This window comes from Botrytis sinoallii (genome assembly GCF_014898435.1).
Source record: "Botrytis sinoallii strain Bc 23 chromosome Unknown BSIN_009, whole genome shotgun sequence".
Taxonomy (NCBI): domain Eukaryota; kingdom Fungi; phylum Ascomycota; class Leotiomycetes; order Helotiales; family Sclerotiniaceae; genus Botrytis; species Botrytis sinoallii.
Genome location: NW_024066036.1, coordinates 1,461,011 through 1,483,074, shown reverse-complemented (window position 1 = coordinate 1,483,074; position 22,064 = coordinate 1,461,011). Strand labels below are relative to the sequence as shown.

The 22,064-nt window shown below is 43.1% G+C and overlaps 9 protein-coding genes across 9 annotated transcripts; 3 read left to right on the top strand and 6 right to left on the bottom strand.

Annotated features, from left to right (window-relative positions):
• Window positions 1-608: 608 nt before the first annotated feature.
• On the bottom strand, window positions 609-2,115 carry EAF02_006018 (uncharacterized protein; the record flags this gene model as incomplete). Its single annotated transcript, XM_038902066.1, has 4 exons — window positions 609-689; window positions 744-1,835; window positions 1,888-2,016; window positions 2,077-2,115. 4 exons carry the CDS (start codon window positions 2,113-2,115, stop codon window positions 609-611), a joined length of 1,341 nt encoding a protein of 446 aa, XP_038758283.1.
• A 1,130-nt stretch (window positions 2,116-3,245) lies between these two features.
• On the top strand, window positions 3,246-5,734 carry EAF02_006017 (uncharacterized protein). Its single transcript, XM_038902065.1, has 2 exons — window positions 3,246-4,029; window positions 4,081-5,734. The coding sequence occupies exons 1-2, from the start codon at window positions 3,630-3,632 to the stop codon at window positions 5,400-5,402; spliced, it is 1,722 nt and encodes a 573-aa protein (XP_038758282.1). The 5' UTR covers window positions 3,246-3,629; the 3' UTR covers window positions 5,403-5,734.
• A 1,530-nt stretch (window positions 5,735-7,264) lies between these two features.
• Window positions 7,265-8,326, bottom strand: EAF02_006016 (uncharacterized protein; the record flags this gene model as incomplete). The annotated part of the gene is made up of 1 exon (XM_038902064.1): window positions 7,265-8,326. One exon carries the CDS (start codon window positions 8,324-8,326, stop codon window positions 7,265-7,267), a length of 1,062 nt encoding a protein of 353 aa, XP_038758281.1.
• A 362-nt stretch (window positions 8,327-8,688) lies between these two features.
• On the bottom strand, window positions 8,689-10,790 carry EAF02_006015 (uncharacterized protein; the record flags this gene model as incomplete). The annotated part of the gene is made up of 7 exons (XM_038902063.1): window positions 8,689-8,718; window positions 8,782-9,211; window positions 9,267-9,523; window positions 9,568-9,703; window positions 9,754-9,801; window positions 9,858-10,298; window positions 10,375-10,790. The coding sequence occupies 7 exons, from the start codon at window positions 10,788-10,790 to the stop codon at window positions 8,689-8,691; spliced, it is 1,758 nt and encodes a 585-aa protein (XP_038758280.1).
• Window positions 10,791-11,507: 717 nt separating this feature from the next.
• On the bottom strand, window positions 11,508-12,329 carry EAF02_006014 (uncharacterized protein; the record flags this gene model as incomplete). The annotated part of the gene is made up of 2 exons (XM_038902062.1): window positions 11,508-11,623; window positions 11,678-12,329. The coding sequence occupies 2 exons, from the start codon at window positions 12,327-12,329 to the stop codon at window positions 11,508-11,510; spliced, it is 768 nt and encodes a 255-aa protein (XP_038758279.1).
• A 2,836-nt stretch (window positions 12,330-15,165) lies between these two features.
• Window positions 15,166-15,792, bottom strand: EAF02_006013 (uncharacterized protein; the record flags this gene model as incomplete). The annotated part of the gene is made up of 1 exon (XM_038902061.1): window positions 15,166-15,792. One exon carries the CDS (start codon window positions 15,790-15,792, stop codon window positions 15,166-15,168), a length of 627 nt encoding a protein of 208 aa, XP_038758278.1.
• A 798-nt stretch (window positions 15,793-16,590) lies between these two features.
• EAF02_006012 (uncharacterized protein) lies at window positions 16,591-17,973 on the top strand (the record flags this gene model as incomplete). Its single annotated transcript, XM_038902060.1, has 1 exon — window positions 16,591-17,973. One exon carries the CDS (start codon window positions 16,591-16,593, stop codon window positions 17,971-17,973), a length of 1,383 nt encoding a protein of 460 aa, XP_038758277.1.
• A 694-nt stretch (window positions 17,974-18,667) lies between these two features.
• On the bottom strand, window positions 18,668-20,655 carry EAF02_006011 (uncharacterized protein). Its single transcript, XM_038902059.1, has 3 exons — window positions 20,077-20,655; window positions 19,548-20,026; window positions 18,668-19,500 (listed from the first exon to the last, which is right to left on the bottom strand). The coding sequence occupies exons 1-3, from the start codon at window positions 20,464-20,466 to the stop codon at window positions 18,915-18,917; spliced, it is 1,455 nt and encodes a 484-aa protein (XP_038758276.1). The 5' UTR covers window positions 20,467-20,655; the 3' UTR covers window positions 18,668-18,914.
• A 468-nt stretch (window positions 20,656-21,123) lies between these two features.
• Window positions 21,124-21,872, top strand: EAF02_006010 (uncharacterized protein; the record flags this gene model as incomplete). The annotated part of the gene is made up of 3 exons (XM_038902058.1): window positions 21,124-21,413; window positions 21,470-21,576; window positions 21,628-21,872. The coding sequence occupies 3 exons, from the start codon at window positions 21,124-21,126 to the stop codon at window positions 21,870-21,872; spliced, it is 642 nt and encodes a 213-aa protein (XP_038758275.1).
• Between the last annotated feature and the right edge of the window lie 192 nt (window positions 21,873-22,064).

Sequence of the window (22,064 nt, the reverse complement as noted above, 5' to 3'; positions counted from 1 at the left end):
ACCTATCAAAAACCACAAGCCCAAGATACACACATACACACACACTCACACTCGTGGACACACACACACACAACTACCAGCAAATTCCATTACATCACAAACTTCAAATTAAAACTCAAATACCCGAGTACTTAACCGAGTAATCAATCTTATTAGGAAACTACTAATCGCATTACCTTCAAATGACAAAATATTTTCTTGAAACATCGTAAGTCTGCAACTCACATACTTGTTGAATCATGTCACTGGCATGTAGAGACCGCTTTACATCATATTCCCCACCTACGCATCAATGAAATGGTACACATGGATGCAACGAACAACAATTTCAGCATGATTCTAACAAGCATTTTAGTAGCCTTGACTGTTATGCAAAAAGTAATAAAGAAAGCTCATAAAATTATCAAGATTGGATCGGGCCAAGATATGGCGAAAAAAGTAGTATTTATCTCATCAATAACAAGTCCAATCCCGGACCATAGTACTGGCGCCTGATAATGCAGAATTGCTACACTCCTCCCTACCTCCCAATCTATCTACTTATCTTTTTCATTCCGAGGATGTTTTTCAGTTGGAAATAAATCGATGCAATCATAATCTCAGCAGTCTTAGCTTACATCAGGAAGTCTGACTGCTATATCTCCTGATTGGGTGATGTAGCGAACCCAGGGAAGGGATGGATATTGTAACTATCGAAAATGTTAGACAAAAAATTGGACAAGATTTGTGAAATGAGGACTAACCTTCGGCTCAATGATCTTCAGGTACCTGACTTGAATACCACTTGTCGTAAAATAAGGGATCTCAAATTTCACACTGATTGGTCTCTTTGCCCCTTTACCTCCAACACCACCCATACTTCCGCCAAATCCTCCAGTCATTCCACCTCCATGTTCATCATCACCCTTCACACTCGGCAATCCTAACTCTGCTCTCATAAGGAATTCTTTACTGCCTCCAAATTGTTTGATTTTCCATACTATCGCCGACTTTTCTGGTGCGTAATGTACGGATCCAATATTTGTGCGGAAACGTGGGGAATCGGCATCTTCTGGAACTGGAACTGTGATCTCGACGTTGTTGGCCGTGCTGCGACGTTTGAATTGCGCTTTTGCTTTCAGCATATATTCGATTCTTGATCCAGAATGCGATTCCACGATACATTCAACCCAGATCAATGGTTTGACTTGAGTATTTAGACGGTATGACATTAATTCGAATTCTCCATCGGGTGGAATAAAGGAGATAGTTCTGTCGTTTTCGAATCGTGAAAGACGGACACATTGATGGAACTTCACATCTTCCATCTCGATCGCTTTTCCTCGAGTTGCGCGTCCCGTTGTTTCAAACATTACTTTATCGTTAAGACCTAATCGCAATTCTGGCATACCAGACAGGTAACACTTCATCTTTATGGCACCCAAAATCTCGGACCTCAATACGTTTCCGTTCGACGATACCAGCAAATTGAGAGATTCAACCACATCAAGGAAAACTTCGTTCTTCCTGTACCTGATTCCTTCCGATCTCCATGATACTGCGTTCGTAACTGCTATAGGTGGACGGGCTTGGATCTCTAATTTATGTGATTCTTGTGTGATGTATTCTTGAAGGATTTTCGATTCGGTGGTTTGTGGATATCCAAAGTCCATCATTTCGTCCAAGAGTTCATAAATAATGACAAAGTTATCTCGGATGGATTCTTCTTCAAGTTCTTTAAAATATTCCGTGAAGACTTCAACTATTTTGTGTAGAAAAAGGAGGATTTCGGCGGCATTTGTATTGCGTTTGGTGAGGGCTAGGAGGTAGAGGTTATTATGGCGGATGTATAGATACTTGGTACAAGTTAAAAGCTGCGATCGCAAATAGAAAGGGGTGATGATATACATTTATTCCTTCATCTGAGAAACATGGTGGAACTGCGGAACTCTCTTCTTCGGCTTCACTCAAAAGTATTGGAAACTTTTCAACCGCGGACATGGGAATATCTCCTCTATAATTTCGGGCAAGAAGAGTCTGTAGTATTGCGTCAACGTGATTCAGAAGTAAAGTCACTACATAAAGTATTGTTTATACCTTGCCCTTTAAATCGAGAAAGAAGACAGCAGATGCCATATTTGCCAGATAATCAAAGAAAGAAAGGGGACGGTAGTATTGAAGGACGGAGAGTATGTGCCAAGTTGGCTTGTATTATATCTTCAAAGAATTTGTTATCATTCGTGAATTTGGTATGAATTCCTCTTGATATTTAGAATTGGAATTGATGGATTAGTTGCCTTGTAGATGTTGTTCACTTGAATAATAGTAATAATAGCCCCACGTTCAAGCTTCCCCCTTCAGCTTGATGGATCTCCAGGTCCCAAACTAGTGAGGCTCGGCGGTCAACATCGGTTTCCCTTACTAAGGACGGGACTAAACTTAAAATGTACTAGTTTGAAACGGCAGAATCTTCGAAGCTTAAATATCTTTCAGTTTGGAGAAAAACTTCTTCTTCTTTCTTCAACGCGCCCTTTTAGACAGTGCAACTCAATCACATAAATATAACTTGGATCAACATTCTGTTGATCCTCATCTTGTTTCCCATTGATGTAGTTAGCGATTTCGCGGCGCGGAGACCAATACCAACGGTACCATAAGAGCTGGCCGGGCATTGTCTTTTTGGACAACAGGTTGCCTGGGCGGCGTCAGAGGGACCATACATATGAAGTTGAAGGAGAAGTGGTTGTTTTATGGCAAGATACAATACAAAATTCAAGAGCCATGATGGCGATTTCAACCATGTTCAATCGTGGTTCATTTGTGTGTGATATATGCTGTTGATTGAAGTTATTGATGATACTTGGCTGAGTGTATTCCATGCGACATGCACATGGCAAACAACCGCAGTATGAGATGACTTGCGGAATGCGGGAAGAGTACATTCGTTTCCCATTATGATAATCTCATGAAACCAATGATGATATGTATTCTTTGATCCAGAACGTCTTCAATGCCAATGCCATCCGCTGAGATGTTTGCCATGTATTATATATATATATATATATATATATATCAGAAAGACCATCCGGCATTCGTTTGACCTCTAACCTTAGGAAAACATCAAAATTTCAGTCTTTATAGAGACACACATCATATCAATTCCCACACCCCACCATGAATTCGCATTTACCGAACCAGCCAAAGCAATCAAGATGGTCACATGTGAATGCTTTTTCTACGAATACCTACATCATCCCCGAACTTCACACGATTGTTTTGCGCCATGTAAATCTGGGTTCATATACGACTAAAGAGAAAGGGGAGAAAAGAGAAAGAAAGAGAAAAAGAGGAGAGACCATTCGATTGACTTTGGAGTTCTGTTATCATTCGAGTTCGAGGATATCATTTTGTTTGATTTATTTCTATCAAAGTACTCACCTCACTCTCTTACAATATTGGAAGATCATCGTATCACAAGCAAAAAAATTCCCAGAATATTCACCAATTCAACGAGTACAAACCCTTTGGAATCACGGCAAATTTTCTTCTTTTTTCAGCGGTACACATATGCCAAGTGTTAATAGTCCAGTCTCATCACGTACAATCAATTTTCAACCATTTTCATACAGCCGTCGGCGTTTGATATCGAAATGGAACACGATCACATGTTAAGGGAATGCCCCCCATCCTACGCATCTCACGACCCTCAAACCATAAGTTTGCCTTCTGTACCCACAGCAGACCCCCCACCGATTCATCATGAACGAGTCTTGCCCCCTCTACCTCCAATGTCTACAGAACCAAAATATCGGCAAGATCCAGTCGCAGAAGTACCATTGACATGGCCGTCTTCAAATCCTCTAACCGCATATTATCAGCCGGGCCCCTCACAGCTATCTCCTAAAACAACGACTAGAAGAAGTACAGATTCGCCAAACGGGATGGACTTAGATTTATCAGACAACAGAGCAAGGAGGGGTGGAAGTGTACTATCTATAGACGATCCTGATGTGCGACTTGCTGCCGAAGCATTGGGAGATCTTCGCGCCGGTATGATTTGCAAAGAGATCTTGGGGGAATTTTATACTAATTTTGCTGCAGATTTCATACAGTCTTCCCCCCGTCAGCGTACTGCTCCCTCTTCAAACTCCCCTCGGTTTCGACAAGGTGGTTCTACACAACCAGAACCCCTCCTCTCACTTCTCACCACATCCCACCCCCTCATTGGCAATGCGATAGGCGGTTCACTATCCGCATACTCGGCTTCCAAAAACTATAGTCCACGTTTTAAGTCTAGTGCAGAATACGTGGAAAGAAGGATTACTCCGGTTGTCAATACAATTAATTCTGTCAACCGTATTACTGGAGTTGAAGGGGGTGTGCGTTGGTTCCTTGGTGGTCGCCGGCCGAGCCATCATGGACCGTCCGATACCGAATCCGATTCCCCTTCTCATAAGCGACGGAAAGTCAATACGTCCTCTCCGGCCGACCTCGAAGGTCAGCCTATGCAGTTTGAAATACAATCTGATCAACAGCGCCGCCGTCGGCCTAGCCAGGCTTCTACAACAGACAGCCTTCCTGCATATGATGATCAACGTAGTCCTAGCTATGAAGCTTCACAGCAAGCATTAGTACCATCAAACCGAGGATCTGAAGAATCTGCATCTCCTGGGAGCTCCTGGCAATCCCGTCTCGTCCTTTCGACCTCGGGACTCAGTGTCGCAATGTCGGAAGAGTCGCTCCGAAGTCTGAAATACTGCCTCAGTTGGATTCGTTGGGCAAATGAGCACATAGGGAAACTAATTGTGGCATTGAAAGCAGTCTTGGAACAATATGACAATTCTGGCACCATTGCTGACACCCCCTACTCCGAAAAGGGAGCTGACAATAATCAACGTCAAATAGTGCTTCACACAGATGATCAGCGCTCAGCCTTGACTGCAAAGATTGCGCAGTTGAATAAGGATGTCTTGAAGACTTTGAAAGAGGTGGTAGATATTGTCTCTAAATATGCTGGTGGTGCTCTTCCCGAAAATGCAAGAGATCTCGTACGCAAGCACTTGACCTCTTTGCCACGACGATTTCAAATCGCAAATTCCGTTTCAAATGGTGAGAGTAGAAGTCATCGGGATGGAGACAGTGATGCCAAGGAAGGCGCACAAAGAGTCATGGTATTGGCAAAAGAGGGCTTGGATATGATGACTCAAGTATCAGGAGTCTTGGACGGAACAATAGTCAGTGCAGAAGAATGGTGCGAAAAATTAGGGAGAAAGAAAAGGGAAGAAAGGGAGACAAATACTCCACAGGATGAAAAAACGATGAATGGTGGGAGAAACGGAAGGGACGAAGTTTTACCAGTTGTTGGCGGTGATATCAAGATGGGGTATGCAGGGTTCGGTGAGGAGAAGCCTACACTTGTTTAAGTTTGGGTAATTCTTATTATCACTCTTTTGGTCTGGAAATTCTTTGAGTATGCGCATATGGCTATAAGTGGTGGAGTATTTAGGGTACGGAATTGGAAAGATTTAAAGCTTGGCGTATTGGAATCTGACGGTACAAAGGGCGTCAGGTTGTGGAAGAGGAGAACTGGGAAACAAGTGAGGATTATATCTCTGCGCATACGGTTCACAGAAGGAGTTGATACTCGCGACAGAGATTGATACTACAGAATGGTTTGTGGAACTTTGTGTTTGCACTCTGAGTGAGCGATATTTATCGATGTAAAAGAATAAATATATTCTAGATTTCTGATGCAATGCTGGCTTGGAACTCTTACTGCATGTGTGAATATGATCCGTTTGAGCGGGCTGATGGAGCAATCTATTAACAAGGTACGTTCGATTGCCTAAGAATGCCTATATTCCTGTATCCCCCGATATCATTCTTCAGCTTCATCTCTATCTCAAGTGGGATGGAGACGGAAATGAAAATGGAAATGAAAATAGAGTTGAAAATGACATCCATTGGAAATAGCATGGAGTAATATTCACATCCATCTCATTCATCACATTACTTAAAGACTCAAATACTCAAATCCTCTTGTTAGTTTCGTCTTCTTATTTCTACTTCTATCTATACCCACATATCCACATACTCCAATCCTCGAATTTACATTGCTCTCCCTACTCCGTCTTTTACCTCTCACGATGTAGTTCAGATACCTAAGTATGTACCCATGTAATACAGGTCACGGGATCGGGATCGGGATCGGGATCTATATATAAAGTCTAGAATTGATTTAAAGTATATAGGTGTGCGGTTTGCAGATTTCATGTTGTGGCTTGAGGGGTTTAGATATTTAGGTAGGCCCCGGGTAGGTATGTATTTATGTTTGTGTTTGTGTTTGTGTGTAAAGAATGAAGAATGATGGATTTGGGAGTAAAGATGAGATGGGATGGGACGAGATGGGGGTGTGTGAGAGGTACTGATGCTGGAGTGGAGATATTATATTTCTCTTTTATTCTTATTCTTGGTTCTTATAGTGAAGATATCCAGATAATTGGAGTATATGTCCTTGAAATTTGGATAAAAAAGAGTTGAATAAAGTTACGTCTGGGTTTTTCATTGTGGGGGATTTTATGGTGAGGCTAGAGATCTATCTATCTACTTGTCTATCTACCTAAGCTGGGCTGGATATGTGGTAGGTGCTAAAACTAACAATGCTAGGTAGGGTATTTTAGTTAGTTAGTTGATTGTTTAACTAGGTACCTAATTATATGAATATATGTGATGATGATTATTTTCATTTTTTGAATCATTTCGTGATTGTGATTGAGAATGAGATTGAGATTTGGAATTGAAGATGTGTGGCTTCTGGAGTTTGCTACAGGCGGGCTGGAGTGGAGAGTTGAAAGTAGATAGTGAGATGGGGAGTTCCAAGTTGGGTTGAGGAATGCGGAGAAGCGAAGGCTTTCTTTTTTTTTCTTCTCGTATGATAGTGATGGGAGGATGGGAGGATGGGAGGATGGGAGGATGGGAGGTTGAAAGGTTGAAAGGTTGTGAGTGTGGATATGTGTAGATGGAGTGGAGAGTTTTGAGTGAATAGAGTAAAGGAAAGGGGATAAGTGTGGGTAGTGTGGGTGTAGTTGTAGTTGATGGGGTGAGGGTAGGGGATGGGTGATGGGTGGAGATAGATAGGATGGAATGATGTAGTAGGGAAAATGTAGATAAATGCGAGAGGTTGTGACACCTACCTACCTACCTATCCACTCATCTGCTGCGCAATCCCCAGATACAACAACCAAGCCGATCTCAAAGGGAGTGCGAACCAAACCCCACACAAATCTCACGAACTCTGCGTAAGCGGTCTTGTTATTTTCGACGGACGAGCCCGAGCGATCGAGTTTATAGAGCTGGGATTAATCTGTAGAGATAATGGTAAAATATGGGGTGCTAAGCGAGTCTGAGATGTCACATCTCGTGATTCGTCGTTTGTGTATGAGATGGGTTGGGGAGACTTTGGGGGCGAGGAGTGGTGTACTGTTAATCTGTCGTGGGATGTGTTGATTGTGGGATTTGTGGTTGGAACTCGATGGTTTTTGGTTTCTTGGGGAGGGGGAGGGGGAGCGGGAGCGGGAGCGGGAGCGGGAGTTCTTTGGGTTTGGCTTGGGAGTTGTTGGTGAGAAGTTGCACGTGGCTGTACTGGACTTCGGGTATTTGGATCATTTGGATGGTTTTGGGGCTTGGATAAATGAGCTGATACGTTGGAGAGACGTTCGAGAGATGGAAGTGCAAGTCCCGATGAAGCTATCCGAGAGTCTTGGCCATGAATCCCAAAATCTCTTAATTCGACTCCCTCATCTGCGAGTTGCGGTTCTTGTCTTTCAACTTCTCGACGGTTTCGTGAACTGTGGTTTTCAACATCAAATTCACCAACCGGAGATTTCGACCCATCACTCCTTGGCGTCTCCATCAACCATCTCAGACACTTCTTGACTCTCCCCTCTTCTTTTCCCCACAATCCTCTTACATGTAATCTATTAACTCCCTGTAGCCCAGCCTCCGCTTCATCAACTACTAGCTCCCCGAAACTTTCTCTTAAGAAAAGTATGAAGCGTGATAGACACCATAGAATAATAATAACACCGATGGTTATATACGAGCCCGCGATGAAATTCGAAGGTATGACGCGTTTGTCTACGACAGAATAGATGAGGATTACGGTACCTGTGATGAGGAAGACTGTGAAGAGTGCTAGAGGGAGGAGACGAGCGGTGAAGGCTCGGAGCATGTAGAAGCGAGGGGGACGGACGAGAGATGTGGCTGTAGTAGAGGGTGAACGGTTGTTTGCGGGGTTGCTTGCGGAAGGCCGGGTGGGGGACGGTGAGGTGTGGTTTGGGGAAGTCATGTTGAAGGATATCTGCAGATGATTTGGTGGAGTCGATGGGAATGATGAATGGATTTGTTGCTATTGTTGGTAAGTGATTAGTGCGCGGTTTTTGTGTAGATACGTGTTTGAAGAGCTCATTGTGAATTTCTCGAGAAGAAAATGTTGATCGATGGTTCTAGTTTGATTGTTTGAAAAGTGTTGTTTTCTCATGTTTCACGAACAATCGAGACTCGAGGATTGTGGAACCCCTTAGCAAATATGGCTTATCACCACAAGTATCATCATTCTCGATGTTAGAATTGAGTTGATCATTAAGCCTCCATCCAATAGTTGTATTATATGTCGAAAATGTTAGACTCATTGTATTTGCTTTGAAATGGCTAATCATTGTTGAATTCTTTTGGAGTAACCTATAAATCGTAATTATGGCTACGTATTTTGACCCATTCAACATGACAATCACTGCATCTTACATAAGAACATTCTGGACAATTTACAATTTCCGTCGTCATCCCCCAAGATGTGTAGTTTCCACTATAATCTCGACACCAGCAACAGGTCCAAATAGCGACACCGGCTTTCCGCGATATTGAAGTTGTTGTAGATGGTTGGGCTGAAGGTCTAGTATCAGGTTTCAAATTGCTTCGTGGCAGCTTTGAGACAGATTTAGATTGTATCGTTGGAAGCTTTGCATCGCTGTTTTGTGGTCTCAGAAGCTCCGCAGATTGTGCAGTCGGGGGTTGATGATTCAATCGATAGACGCAGCGTGCGAAATTTTCAGATTTGACAGCCTCAGATACCTCTGTGTCGTGCTGTTCCATAGCCACTTGCGATACAGGAGAATAATGGTTCCTGATCTTGTTGGCAACTCCAGGCTCAAGTATCTCTTTCTGACACGATGAACTTTTTAGATTAGCTAACCTCTGGGAGAACTTAAGGTACAAGAGGGTTTACTCACCATTTCATCCATGCATAATTGTCCATATTGATTAGAACGCCCGAACAACTGGTGTCAGGGCATCTATCCTTTACTTTGTTACTATAGTCAAGCACCATGGCCATTTCTATGTGACACCCTGGCTTAATGATCCGCGACCAGGTATCAGCCGTCAGAGCAGATTTCTCCGATTTATTCGCGAGTAGATATGACCCTCGTTCTACCCAGGATTTCCCAACTGTATCAGAGAACGATTGATATAAGAATGCCTGAAAGACCTGAAATTGTTGATAGAAGTTCAGCTTTATAAGGATATACATACTTGAAAATTATTAAAAACATCAAACTGAAGAACTCTTGGAGGACGGCCAAGTGCATCATGAAACGTTATGTGATATATCGCAAGCAGGTTGGGTGTCAAGGGCCTCGACAGCATGAGCCTGTTGGCTAGATATAAACTTTACAGAATTAGTCTTTGAGACTTCATATGAGAGAAGGAGTAGAGTACCATAGATTGCGCAGGAACATTCCTGCATATAAAATAATGCTATAATATCTGTGAGGATTAACATCAGATTGTATCATTTTATGATGAATACCAGCAAGACTTACATATTTCGCAACGATTGTTTGATCTCCTCGTCGCTCGCTTCGAGCGGATCTCTGTTCGTTGCTTGAAACAAAACATTGCTTGCAGGAGGTGACTCGGTATTACCTGCCCTTCGTGGGCAACTGCCAATGATAGGTATTTGAGAACTATTGGACGTTGGTCCAAGCGTGCTGGTTATATGCTCTTTTATGTTGTGAACAGCAGCATCAAAAGCACCATTATTCTCGGGCCTGGAGTCATCGATCTTAAGCGATTGCAACAATAGAATGATATCTTCTGCTTTAGAGTATAATTCTTTATGCTGCTCATTCCTTTCCCTTCGTATTATAGATATTTCACTCCGTATAGGATTGACCATTCCTTCTAGAATTGAACCCATCTGAGGCGTAAGAGTATTCATAAATAGTTGTTTCAATTCGTCGGGAAGAGTAAGGACGACTTCCCTTTAGGTGACCATGAATTAGTATGAGTATTGCAAACAGTGAGGGCAGCGAGGACAGCTCATTAGGAAACACTCACAACGTAAACCGATTTAAAAGATTGTCGAGCGTAAGTAAATGCACTTCGATTTCCTTCTTAAGTTTGTGATGGGAATGCTTGAAAGTCCATAACATCTTTTGGGGTATGTTTTTCCACCAGCCGGGTGTAGCGTTGCTACCTAAGTGTGGTTCAAAGTTCTTCATGATTTTGATAAAACGCTCCAAAGGCGGTCGAATATTCTCGATTTGTCTACGTATCTCATCTCCATACGAAGGATATACCCCTAATGTAGCGAAGACATGTAGGTTCTTTAACGTGAGATTAACATTCTCAAGAAAGACAGCCATTTTGCGAAACTCATCAGGAGCCCCACTTGCATCATCAAGGGCTTTTACAACCTTGACAATCAAAGATATTGCCTGCGCAATATCTCCAGCAGACCATCCAAATGACATGGTGTATATTGACGTGATAAAGAATAGCGATGAGGGACCGAACTTCAAGGACGAAAGGTTCGATCTTATACAACACCCAACGAGGCTGTTGTCTGCTAAGCCACATGTGATGCTGCAAGACTAGGTACTCTGTATATTACCTTGAAAGCGTGCATGGGCATCCAGCCAATGGTGGAAAATCTCATGTCTATGCATTCTCACTCAAATATTTGGGATATGCTAATTGATTCGTGACGGCTCGTTGCTATATAGGGCTGTTTGGTTATTATTGCAGTTTTGTAAAATCAACGGTATATTAGACAGACTCAAGCATGATATATTCATTGTAAGCAATTAGCTATACGAGAAACCCGCCGAATTCGTTGGAAGCACATCTCAACTTTCGGCTCTTTTGACCAAATGGAACATTTTCAGACATTGAACATCCCCGAGAGTTCAATTATGACTGCTAAATGAGGTAGCACCAGATGAAATGAAGCACTGAGATTTGCGCATCAAAGACTTTGGGAGGTGGGGATTAAGGGAAGAAAAATTGCAGACCATTATGGCAGCGTAACGTATTATCAGAACTGAGAAAGACAAGCCACTTCATCAAGAGAGGGGTGTGTTCCAGGACAGTAAGGAGAAACATTCGTTCCAAGTATCCGCAAATCTTCAGACAATAAACTCGATGTGGTGAGGCATTTGAAAAGTATGTTTGTTTCACAGAACAGAATATTAGTAAATAATGGGTCCGTCCGTCCATTCGAGATGACGGAGCGCATCATATGTAGAGCCATTCGGATTCTCTGGGTCTAGGTAGATGTTGCTCACTACTCCTCTCTCAGGACGTCCTACTTTGGTTAGAGTTTTGATAATCTTTGTGTGACCTGGATGTGATAGCTTACTTCCATGTTCTGCATCGTAAACCCTTAACTGCCCTCGCCATGCAAGATTATTGATCAGAACATTGTATAGGGTGTCATCATCAGTGCAAGAGAACGCCACCAATGCCACAATGGTAGCAAGATTGCCAGCGAGTCCTTCCGTTGGTCGGTTCCTACGATTGCGGTAGGCCTGAAGCCCAAGCTGAGCAATCCAAGCCCCGTCTCTCCCAGCAAGATATTGCTCCTCCACAGAAGCAGATACCCTTGAAAGTGTTCTTTCATATCGAAAAGTCAGGGGATACCATCTGTTGTATGGGAAATCTGAAGTTGCGATGTCTATCGTTGTTGCATCCGCTTCCATCATTTGAAACTGCGTAAATTCATTACACCAAAACAAAGTTGTACTACTGTAATGTTGAAGCGTTTCGTTGTTCGGATAGGTCAAACCTTGCCCGCCAAACCATTGGTAATTGGCCCCAGCATATTCGATATGTCCGTTGTTCCATCTAAACATTCGCCCGGGAGTCTGAGGTAAGAAACCATCTCTATAGACGGGTGGCACCCATCGTCCATTCTCGTTTACCCTCGGAGGTCTACCTCCGTTCTCGGGATCCTCATTAACATAAAGCTCATTCACATTGAAAAGGAAGCTAGTATGGTATTGGTGAGCCATTGTATCAGTAGTTTGCGTGCCTGGTTTATTTGTTGTCGCGAGGGTCTCTGTGTCGAATTCTGAATCAGGGAATGTCAGAAAGCTCATGAAGATAGCAAACTCACATGTACATCAGAAATCAATACATAAACTTCTCTTCAAGCTTGTACTGAGTGCTGTGAAGATTTTGACCAAATGATCGATAGATTTTAGTCAAAAGCACGTATCTATTCAGCTTGCGACAGGATGAATGTCTTGAAGAATTGCAGAGAAACACTTGTGATAATTCGAAGACAATTCTGAGAGTTAGCAAGGTCATTATCTGGGTATATGGAGATATGGTATAGTCCTCGTGACGAACATTGATTGGATGTCGGCCTATTTTTTGCACCACAATCCTGGCTGACGATGCACATTCGATGCACCTTTTAGCAGCCCCATGGGATGATAGCGACTAAACGTATGTTCAAGCATAGTAACACATTCCACTTTGAATCATTCCCGTATCGAAAACGACGAGACAACTCAGAGTTGGCATATTATCATCTCCGAAAGTAAGCTACAGATCTCCTTCCCCAGACTTACAAATATTTCGAGAATATCTCTTGAATTCAACGAGCGAAATATAACTATCGATAACTGATCCATGTACTTGCTCCACAGCGTCCACTTAGACAAATGGAGGGGCACAATATGCCATCCTGGTAGATAGAAACTTGTGTAGGATTCGTTCATTACCGATATGGTCTTAGTTGCGAATATGAGGCCTATCACGAACAAAGTGGCTGCTGTAGAACACCATAAATTGAACATTGATGTGTTTCATCTTGGCAAGAGGAGTATTTTGCCACCGATCTCGAGAGTGCTAGATTTGATCAGGAAATCGGTGAACAAGTTTGCAAAGTACAAAATCCAGGGATTCCAATATTGTTCTGAATGCAGTGTATATCTACTTCCCCTTTGGTAATACTACCCCCGAGAGGTAGAGGGTTGTTTGCGTAGTCTGAAAGTTGCATGAGCAATTTGTACTGTGTATTGAGGCTCAAAATTCGGGCAAGAAATGCCGTGTGCTATAAGTTGAGGAGTCCCCGCCGAATAATTGCGAACCGCTGGCACGTTTGTGCGATCCCAAACGACATATGATTTATTGAATCAGATGTGAGCGGCTGGGTGATTGGTGGATATGTATAGTCCCATGGACGAATCATATGTTCTGTAGCCTATTGTTATTTAGCGATGATCCAAAGGTTCAAGGTATATGAAAATGAGACGAAGGTATATGAATACATACCACAGGAAAAAAGGGGTACGTATATTTTATAGATATATTCGAGATCGCTTCGACGGTAGTCAACCTTCTTCGTCGTGGGAAGTCCTCAATATATACTTTTAATTCACTGTGAACCATGCAGTTATGGGTAGACTGCTTCTTTCAAACACTTCACTTGAGCTGGGCGTTCATATTCCTTTTCTCGTTAGCACGGTTGCCTCGTTTTTTATCACAAAATTTGCCTCGTCTCAACGAGCTACAAAACACATTTCTGGTGGACATGTGCCAATTAAGGGCCACTTTTGAGTCCGTCCATGCACTTCCAATGCAGTATGGGGGGAGAATGAGAGCGCGGCTTACCACTGCAAAAGTTACCGAAGCCAAATGATGAACTATGACTTGTCAATTTTTAGTAAGAAATATGAGTAAAATTTGGAATTTTGTATCCCTGGAAATTGGAGGGCAAGGTCCATTTAAGCAATATATTTGCCCAGTAACCAATGGTATATGCAAGGTTTGACAATGTCGGCCAAGGATCGAGAATGATATCTCGCTGGAATTCCTACTCGGTGTACCTCATTCGCCATCGTTGCACAAAGCATCCAGAACATCTGGTGTTCATGTGAACCTGGAATATTCCTGAAGTCAGCAAGGGAACACAATAATGCTCACCTCGATCTCAAAGAGGAAGATATACATGTCATGGGAACATGTATATTGTGTCAGTGGTAGTGCTACACACCAAGGATAATAATCATGGCGCTCAAGCATTGCGAACAATTTGTATATTTGTGTCTTTTTGAGGTTTGTCGTTTCAATGTTGAGATGCTAAATTCTTAGTATGACTCGCTAATTATTTAGGCCCGACGCTTGGAACACCAACAAGCTATCTTGGCTCCCTCCCCCTTTGAATCTAAGTGCCGACAATTTTGTGGTTGCTTACAGATGAGAAATCCTCGGAACTTGTCAAATCAATGACTGTATACTTATTTCCGTAGTGGTATTGGCAGAATCTCATCGACAAGTGTAACAATATTTGGAACGTCTAGATCGAAGGCCCCATGATTCTGCCCTATCGTTTGAAACGCTACATAAATGAAGACAACAATCAAACGACAACTAGGAAGTTTCGAAGAGCTGTAGGAAAACCTAGTTGGGGAGATCCGCCACTCTCCAGCTGTTCATTCCACGTGTATGAGCACCGCAGATGGTTTCCAAGGCCATGTTTACGAATTCCTCTTGAGCTCTGTTTGCCGCACAAACAATACGACATATGCATATGGTGATTACATGGCCTGAGGATGGTTTATACAAGAGACGGATACAACTACTACCACAACTTTGTCTAGGGGCAGTTTCCTCGATATCCAACTGCAAAGCTTCATCACCCTATAGCTACAGGCTTTTCACGATTCTCAATCCGTTTCAGTTTTGTTCTATGTTCATTAAAACTAATCCCGTTTGCATTTTCACTTTATTCTCACATTCACAAGTCAAGCACAAGTTCATAAGGGAAAAAATAAATATTATCGTTGACGTTATCTTACATGCTGCTCTTCCCTTGCCGTTAAACTTAGAACTCCAGGTTCAAGGACTAGCATCTGCAAGAGGAATTTTGTTCAATGGGATAGCTCTCGAACAAAACTTCTTCATTGGCTGGCAGACTGGACTCATTCCATCATCATCGGGCTTCATTGCACCTCGAAACACCATCATGTCAGTCAAGTCACAATAGAAGAACACAAACAATGAATCGCATTGACCGAAGGTCGTTTGTGAATTGTTCGTTGCGCAAGCATTTTCCAACACACCGAGGCAAGTCGCGATTGCCACAGGATCAATGCCACTTGGGGTACCTGTGGCTGTGGCTTGAGCGTTGGAATTTGTCTTCGTCGTCGATTGCTTAGTTGTTGCCGTGGTGTTGTAAAATGGATGACTGAAGGTCTGAAGATGAACTGGAGATGAAGCCTGGGGAGAGTTGACCTGAGCTGAGCATGGCATTCCGATGATACCTGGACGGATCAATAGGAACCCAACGAAGAATCCAAGAAGCGCAACGATAACAATCAAGATGCAGATGACGATGGGGTAGCAACTTCTCTTAGTTTTCTTACTTGGCACGGAATACTTCATGCTGCGCTGTCTTCTCGCCTGCTCTCTTGTAGCCCCCGCTGGGTGCAAGTCGATGTCAACAAATTGGTCTCCTGAGGCCATGTTTGCAGTTAGTGTTCGGACTTTGGTGTAGGGAGTTTAAGTAAAATTGAAAGTAGTTCTGCGAAGTCTTTTGAGGGTTGCGGTATATTAGTTGGTCTAAAGTTTCAAGCTCACAAGATATCGACAGGCGGATGAGGGAAAGTTCACCACTGCAAGCTTCTTACCTTTATACATGGAATGTTGCAATTGTTCTCAAAAGTTTGGAGAATTGTTGAATATTAATTCACGGGTAAATCATAGGAATCAAGTCCTTCTCGCAAAAAAATTCTTTGTCTTCTAGAAACAATGCTAATTGTCTTTTGACAACACCTGCTGCTTTGTTCGACTATTCGAGGGATAGCTGATCACGAGAAGAAAGAGGTGGGTGGTATAGATACATATGGACTTAAAACTACTTCAGAGTTCGATCACAAAGATTCTTCAATCTGTAGAGAAACCCAAAAATGCAAACACTATCCTCGAGGTCAAGTCTTTAGGTAGAATTAAAGGATGATCAGTGAGCGCTTATACCCATTCAACTTTCAAATACAGCTTCCTACAAGACATTTCCTCTGAACAATGCCATGAACCTATCAAAACACAATCATAGAAATCATTGTCTTACTCTTGAAAAGCTTTCTGCCATTCCTTTGATTGTATTCTGCATCCGTCAGTCAACGTCCAATTGTAATCATCTCAATAGATATGATCCTCCTTTGTTTCATCAAATCGCATCGCCAAATATCCAAACCTGGAACCCTGAATTCTTGACAACTTTCCGCAAGAATCTCCGCTCGTCATTCTTCGAGAACATACAAAATGACTACCCAATCAGGAAAAGATCCTCTCAGGAGAGAAACTTCATCTCATGAACACAATGACTATCTTACCGAATTCCCAAACGAATCAACCTCATCTTCAAGGCGCGACCGTATTGCCCGGGAAAAAAAAGCATTGGAAGACAAACGACACAACTACGAAAAGAAATACGGATCTACTACCTCTCAAAAGCCGCCTAGCTCTAAAACCTCAGGACAGAATCCACCGCAAAATAAGTTGGGAAAAAGCTCAAGTTATGAATGGGGAGAGATCAAAGATTCTCCCGCCAACTCCTCAGAGGGAGAAGGGGGCGTACATTGGCTCGATGCACTCCTTGCTGAGAATCTTTCGCCCGCTGAATTTAGTGATAGAATAAACGAGAGAAATGCGCAACCCGACCCCGATATTGAACATCTAAAGCAATTGAATGCAGAATTAGATGCCACAATGCAACGCCACAAAGAAAAGGCCGCAGAGATTCTCAAAAAGAAAGAAGAATTGTCGGTATTGAAAGTGACGGGGAAACCGCCGAGGAGAGCGGGGCGGCCAGGAGACCGAACTTCGAGTGAAAATGAATATCAGAGGGTGGAGGGAGAGAGAAGTAGAAGAAAGAGAGAATACGGCGAACCACCTCAACCCCTTGATTGGTTTACGCCGAAAGTTCGGAACATGAATGGAGGGAACGCAAATGGGTATGAGGACATGGAGGATTGGGGGAAACCGACCCATAAAGAATCCCAGGACCCTGTGATCAAGGCTGCGGATGAGGTAGAGCCTACTAACCCTTCAGACTCGGACAAATCAAAAGGGCATGAGAATGTAGAGGATTGGTGGAAGCCATTTCAGAGACCACCTCGGGAACCTGTGACCACGACCCCAAAAGATCCAGCGCGCGTTAATTCTTCAACCAAGAGTGTAAAATGGGGAGAAGGTCTTGGTGCGGGCGGGAAACATATACAGCCTTTTGCAGGTGGCCGTCTACCTTTCCACAACGAACCCGAGAGTCCGCTAGATGCAGCCGAGAGGCTCGAAAATCAACTCAAGGCAAACGAGGACTACAAGCACAAATCCAAATACCAAAGCCCTTCGGTTATGGATTTTCAAGAGCCACTCGTGTCGAGCAAGAAAGCAAAAATCAAAAAATCTACACCCGTCCACGACAAAGCAGTCCAAAATGCTCCATTGCCAGTTCCATCCGCGGCACGCATAAACCCTCATCCTCAAAACGATCACGCGGGAAAATTGAGCTGGATGGAGATTGCGATAATTGTGGTGATTGGAATGTTACTGGGAAGATTGGCACTGATGATTACAGGTGTTACATCTGAAAAACAAGATATCAGTGGAAGTTTAAAGTGGGGATTAGGGAAGACTGTTGAATAAGTTGAGAAGGAAATGGTTTGATTGTTGCTGTGATCTATGTTGATTTAAGTAGCATTTGATGTAAACATAAATGTAGGAAAAGAATTATCAATGGCGTCTTTTTCTGTTACTCACTTGAAGTATGATAGAAGGGGTTGTGCTTATAATGAACATGTGGAACATTGAATTCTGAATTCTATTACGACGGGACTCTATCGCTAGAGAATCACAAGCAGTGTCATGGACTCCTTGATCTTACACTTCTCCTCGAAGATCCTAACACGTATCCCCCAAATTCCATAATCATCCCTCAAAGCCAACAAACCCCATCATTCGATTGGCCAGCAAAATACACATTTTTCACGGCTGACTTGCTTTATCCTCTAACCTCCATCTCCCTTCCCCCTCTTCTCTCTTCCAAATCCATCTCGTATACCAGCATCACAACAACCCCTCGCTTCGGTCTACAGCTCCTGTTGCCGCCTTTGAATATCTCAGTTCCTCTACAATACTTACTCTGCTTGCCTTTCCCGCCCTCCAGCGGAACAGATAAAAGTACCGCTGCGCTAGAGACGCAAGCAGCTATCTATTGTAAAGAAGAAGTCAGGAGGACTGATGTATGGAGAATCACCATACTATATTGGCGAAACTCTAGTAGACCAGTGAGGAAAAGTAGATAAATGTAGACCAACATTAAGCGTAAAACACATCGCATAGCATTGCACGACAAAAATGGAAACAAAACAAATAAGTAGAGGTGAGTACGCTTTGGTCATTTCACATATCTTCGTTATCCTAACGCCAGTTTCCTTTGCGCCTTATATATGTAAGTAGAGCTTCCATTGTTCCCAAGCCAAACAAATGGCAACAAATCAACGCCATCCCATCCCACCATGCCCACAAAGCTTCGAAGTGGCTTGAAACATGATTGTCACAGACAACAAGTAGGTATTGTGATTTCCTTAAAATTCTCCTTCGGTACTTCCAACACCACTCATAGCCTTACTTCCATACATTCCTACTAATCCCCACACACCAACTCTCCATCCTCTCCAGAGTCCCTCAATCCCTTGTCCCTTCTTTTGAACTTTCTTAATTTTCCTCAATGGTGTCACCGCGCCTACACTTGCAACAGGCTCGGGACTAGATGACTCTCCTTCTTCCCGGGCAATAGACCACATTGTACCTACCACCCCATTGTATGGACCAATATCGACAATTGTTTTAAGGTCTTGAGATTCGTTATATTGAGTTGAGGCGAGTACCGCAGCTTGTCCACGACGTAAAACTGTTTCAATTGGTAGACGAATGAAGATTTCCAGTGTTTGAGCAAGGAATGTGAATGTCGTGTAGCTCGTGGGGGTGAGAATAGGATCGATGGAGAGGCGAGTTCGAAGAAGTAGCGGGGTGCAGTGTGATATAGTGGGCTTGATTATGGAGTGGAGAATAGTAGGAATGAGAAGTAATGGAGGACATATATATGAGGGTAGGGTGTTGAGGTTGTGAGTAAGAGATCTTTTAGGATCTGAAGTTGGGGTGAGGATCAACCTATCTGAATGAGTACTTTGTTTGGAGAATAGTGATTAATGACTTACTTCGTCCTCACAAGATCAAGAGGGGCAAGAATAAGACCTGCAGTAGCAGCTGCCGCTATTGCTACACTTAATGATGTCCATGGGCTAGGAGAACCAGTAACATCAACTTGCGCTGCTAGTGTTGCTAACCCTGGATCCGGAATGTTCAGTGCCGCCGATATCATGCTGCTTGACCAACTTTCCATCGTCTTCAGTAGAAAGCCGTAGATAAAAGTTGCATTGGATCCCTTCCACACACCCCAAGCTCCCTCCTTTGACCACTCCTGTGCTATCACCTCCATTATAGAATCTGACCTCCGAAGGTTTAATTGATGTGCAGGCTTTGGCTTTGGTGGTGTTACTTTAGGAATAGATTTGTCCTCCCACCCAGACGCTTCGCTGCTATATCGACGCCTCGACGGGGATGATGACTTTGTATGAGGTGCCGCCGATGTAAAGTAAGCTGTCTCGTCTGCATCAGAGTCGTCGGAGGGGTAGTTCTAGATTCCGATTAGCTCCGCATCTCGACCCCTCATTTGGAAAATCCTACCTCATTGTACTCTGATGGTCGTCGTTTTATTTTCTCCACTGTAGCTGCTGGTGTTGTCCCTTCCTCAAAATCCTGACTCTTTACCTGCAAAATTGTTTTTGCAACCTCGAAGGGCTGTCCACACAATATCCCCGCATAGTTGGTGAAAGTCTCGTTAACAAACTTCTGAAGTGATTCGATGGTAGATGGTGAGGTATCCGATAGATAGTCACTGTAGTCAATATCTGAGAATATGTCTCGAGCTGAAGATGCATATGAAGCTGCACTTCCATTTTTCAATCCTACTCCATGAGTTCCCGAAGTCGTAATAGGTACTTCTTGAGGTATTCCGATGGAAGGTGGAACATAATATGGTCTTAACGGGTTTGGACCTTCTCTTGAGGTCGACATTTTGGGTTATGTTGCATTCAAGAATAAAAACGAGGGGAAAGAAAATTTACACAAATTCTCTTATGCAGTTGTTGTCGTCGTCTCTTTGTTTTCCACGTCGGTCCGTCAATGCAAGGTTGAAGAAGTACCTTGTAAAGGTATTCAAGCTTTTTTTTCCCCTACGATGTTCAATTGGAGAGTTCATCAGCAAGGATTACATTGGCCCCAAAGCTGGGCTGGTTGAACTGGAGTAATGGGTGACTGATATGCCTTATCCGCGAATAGGCCTTGCTCACAGCTTGTTCGACCGCCCTGAACCGCACAAAATTTCGGAGTAATCGCAATACACCGATTGGTTATACGCGGATTTACGAATATTTTTATATGAGTACAAAATGTAATGCCACCACCTGCCTTTGGTTGAAAGATTCAAAGACCTGTGGAAAGCTTGTAATGATTTGAAACAATTAAATTATTTGTTTACTCTCAAAAGAACACTCTTTACTGTTTCAATTCTTAAAAGTGTCAAGAAGTTTCAACAAGCATCTGAAAAGATCAATTGTTTACTTCGGGCAAAAGAAGTCTACATCCATCTCACTACATATCCACCCTCAGCTCCGGACCTTCCTCACTTTCTCAACCCCACCCATTCTTCACAACAATCACGATAAAGACGAGATGTCTGCAGTTCGAAGTACAAGCCGAGCCTTTGTAGGCATTCGCAGAACCGCCACTCAATTCCTACGAAGAGAGTTTGCGACAGTGGCAGATAGTCCTATTCGATTTTCCTGCAGACCCCCCGCAGCGCCCGCTCTGTTGTGTCCCTTCTCGATATCGGGGTCGCGACCTAGCACGAAGCAGATGTGCGAGATCAGACAGAACAGGAGATCTACAGCTGCCCGTCGAGAATTCTCTGCTACATCAAAAGCTTTACATGGGCATGTAACGCCCCCAAAGCCTGGGGAAGGGTGGGTCTTTTCACTTGTCAACATTTGCCGTTTTACCAATGCTAATTGACTTGCAGTTTACATGTTACATTCTTCGATAAGGAGGGAGATGAACATACTTTTGAGGTATCGGCAGGAGACAATCTTTTGGATATAGCACAGGCCAATGATTTGGAAATGGAAGGTTAGTTAAGTAGACAATTATCCTTGGACCATAAACTGATAATATTGATAGGCGCCTGTGGAGGGTCTTGCTCATGTTCAACATGTCATGTCATAGTCGAGGATGAAGCATTTTACGACAAAATGAATGAGCCGGATGATGATGAGAATGATATGTTGGATTTAGCGTTCGGTTTGAGGGAAACGTCAAGATTGGGTTGTCAAATTGTGATGTCAAAAGAGTTGGATGGGTTGCGCGTAAGGCTTCCTTCTATGACACGAAATCTCCAGGCCAGCGATTTCAGTAACAAGAGTTAATGCGGATGAGCGATACAACTTCATCACATGTACGGTCACGAATGGTTTGAGACATTATCCCTAAATAATGGTGTAGGGAAGCATTGCATTTGGGTCGTAGGTTGGACATATTAAAATGGGTATCTGTCCTTTGTACATATACTCCATATCAATGATGGACAAGGAGTTGGTGGATACCTAGGTACTTTGCTT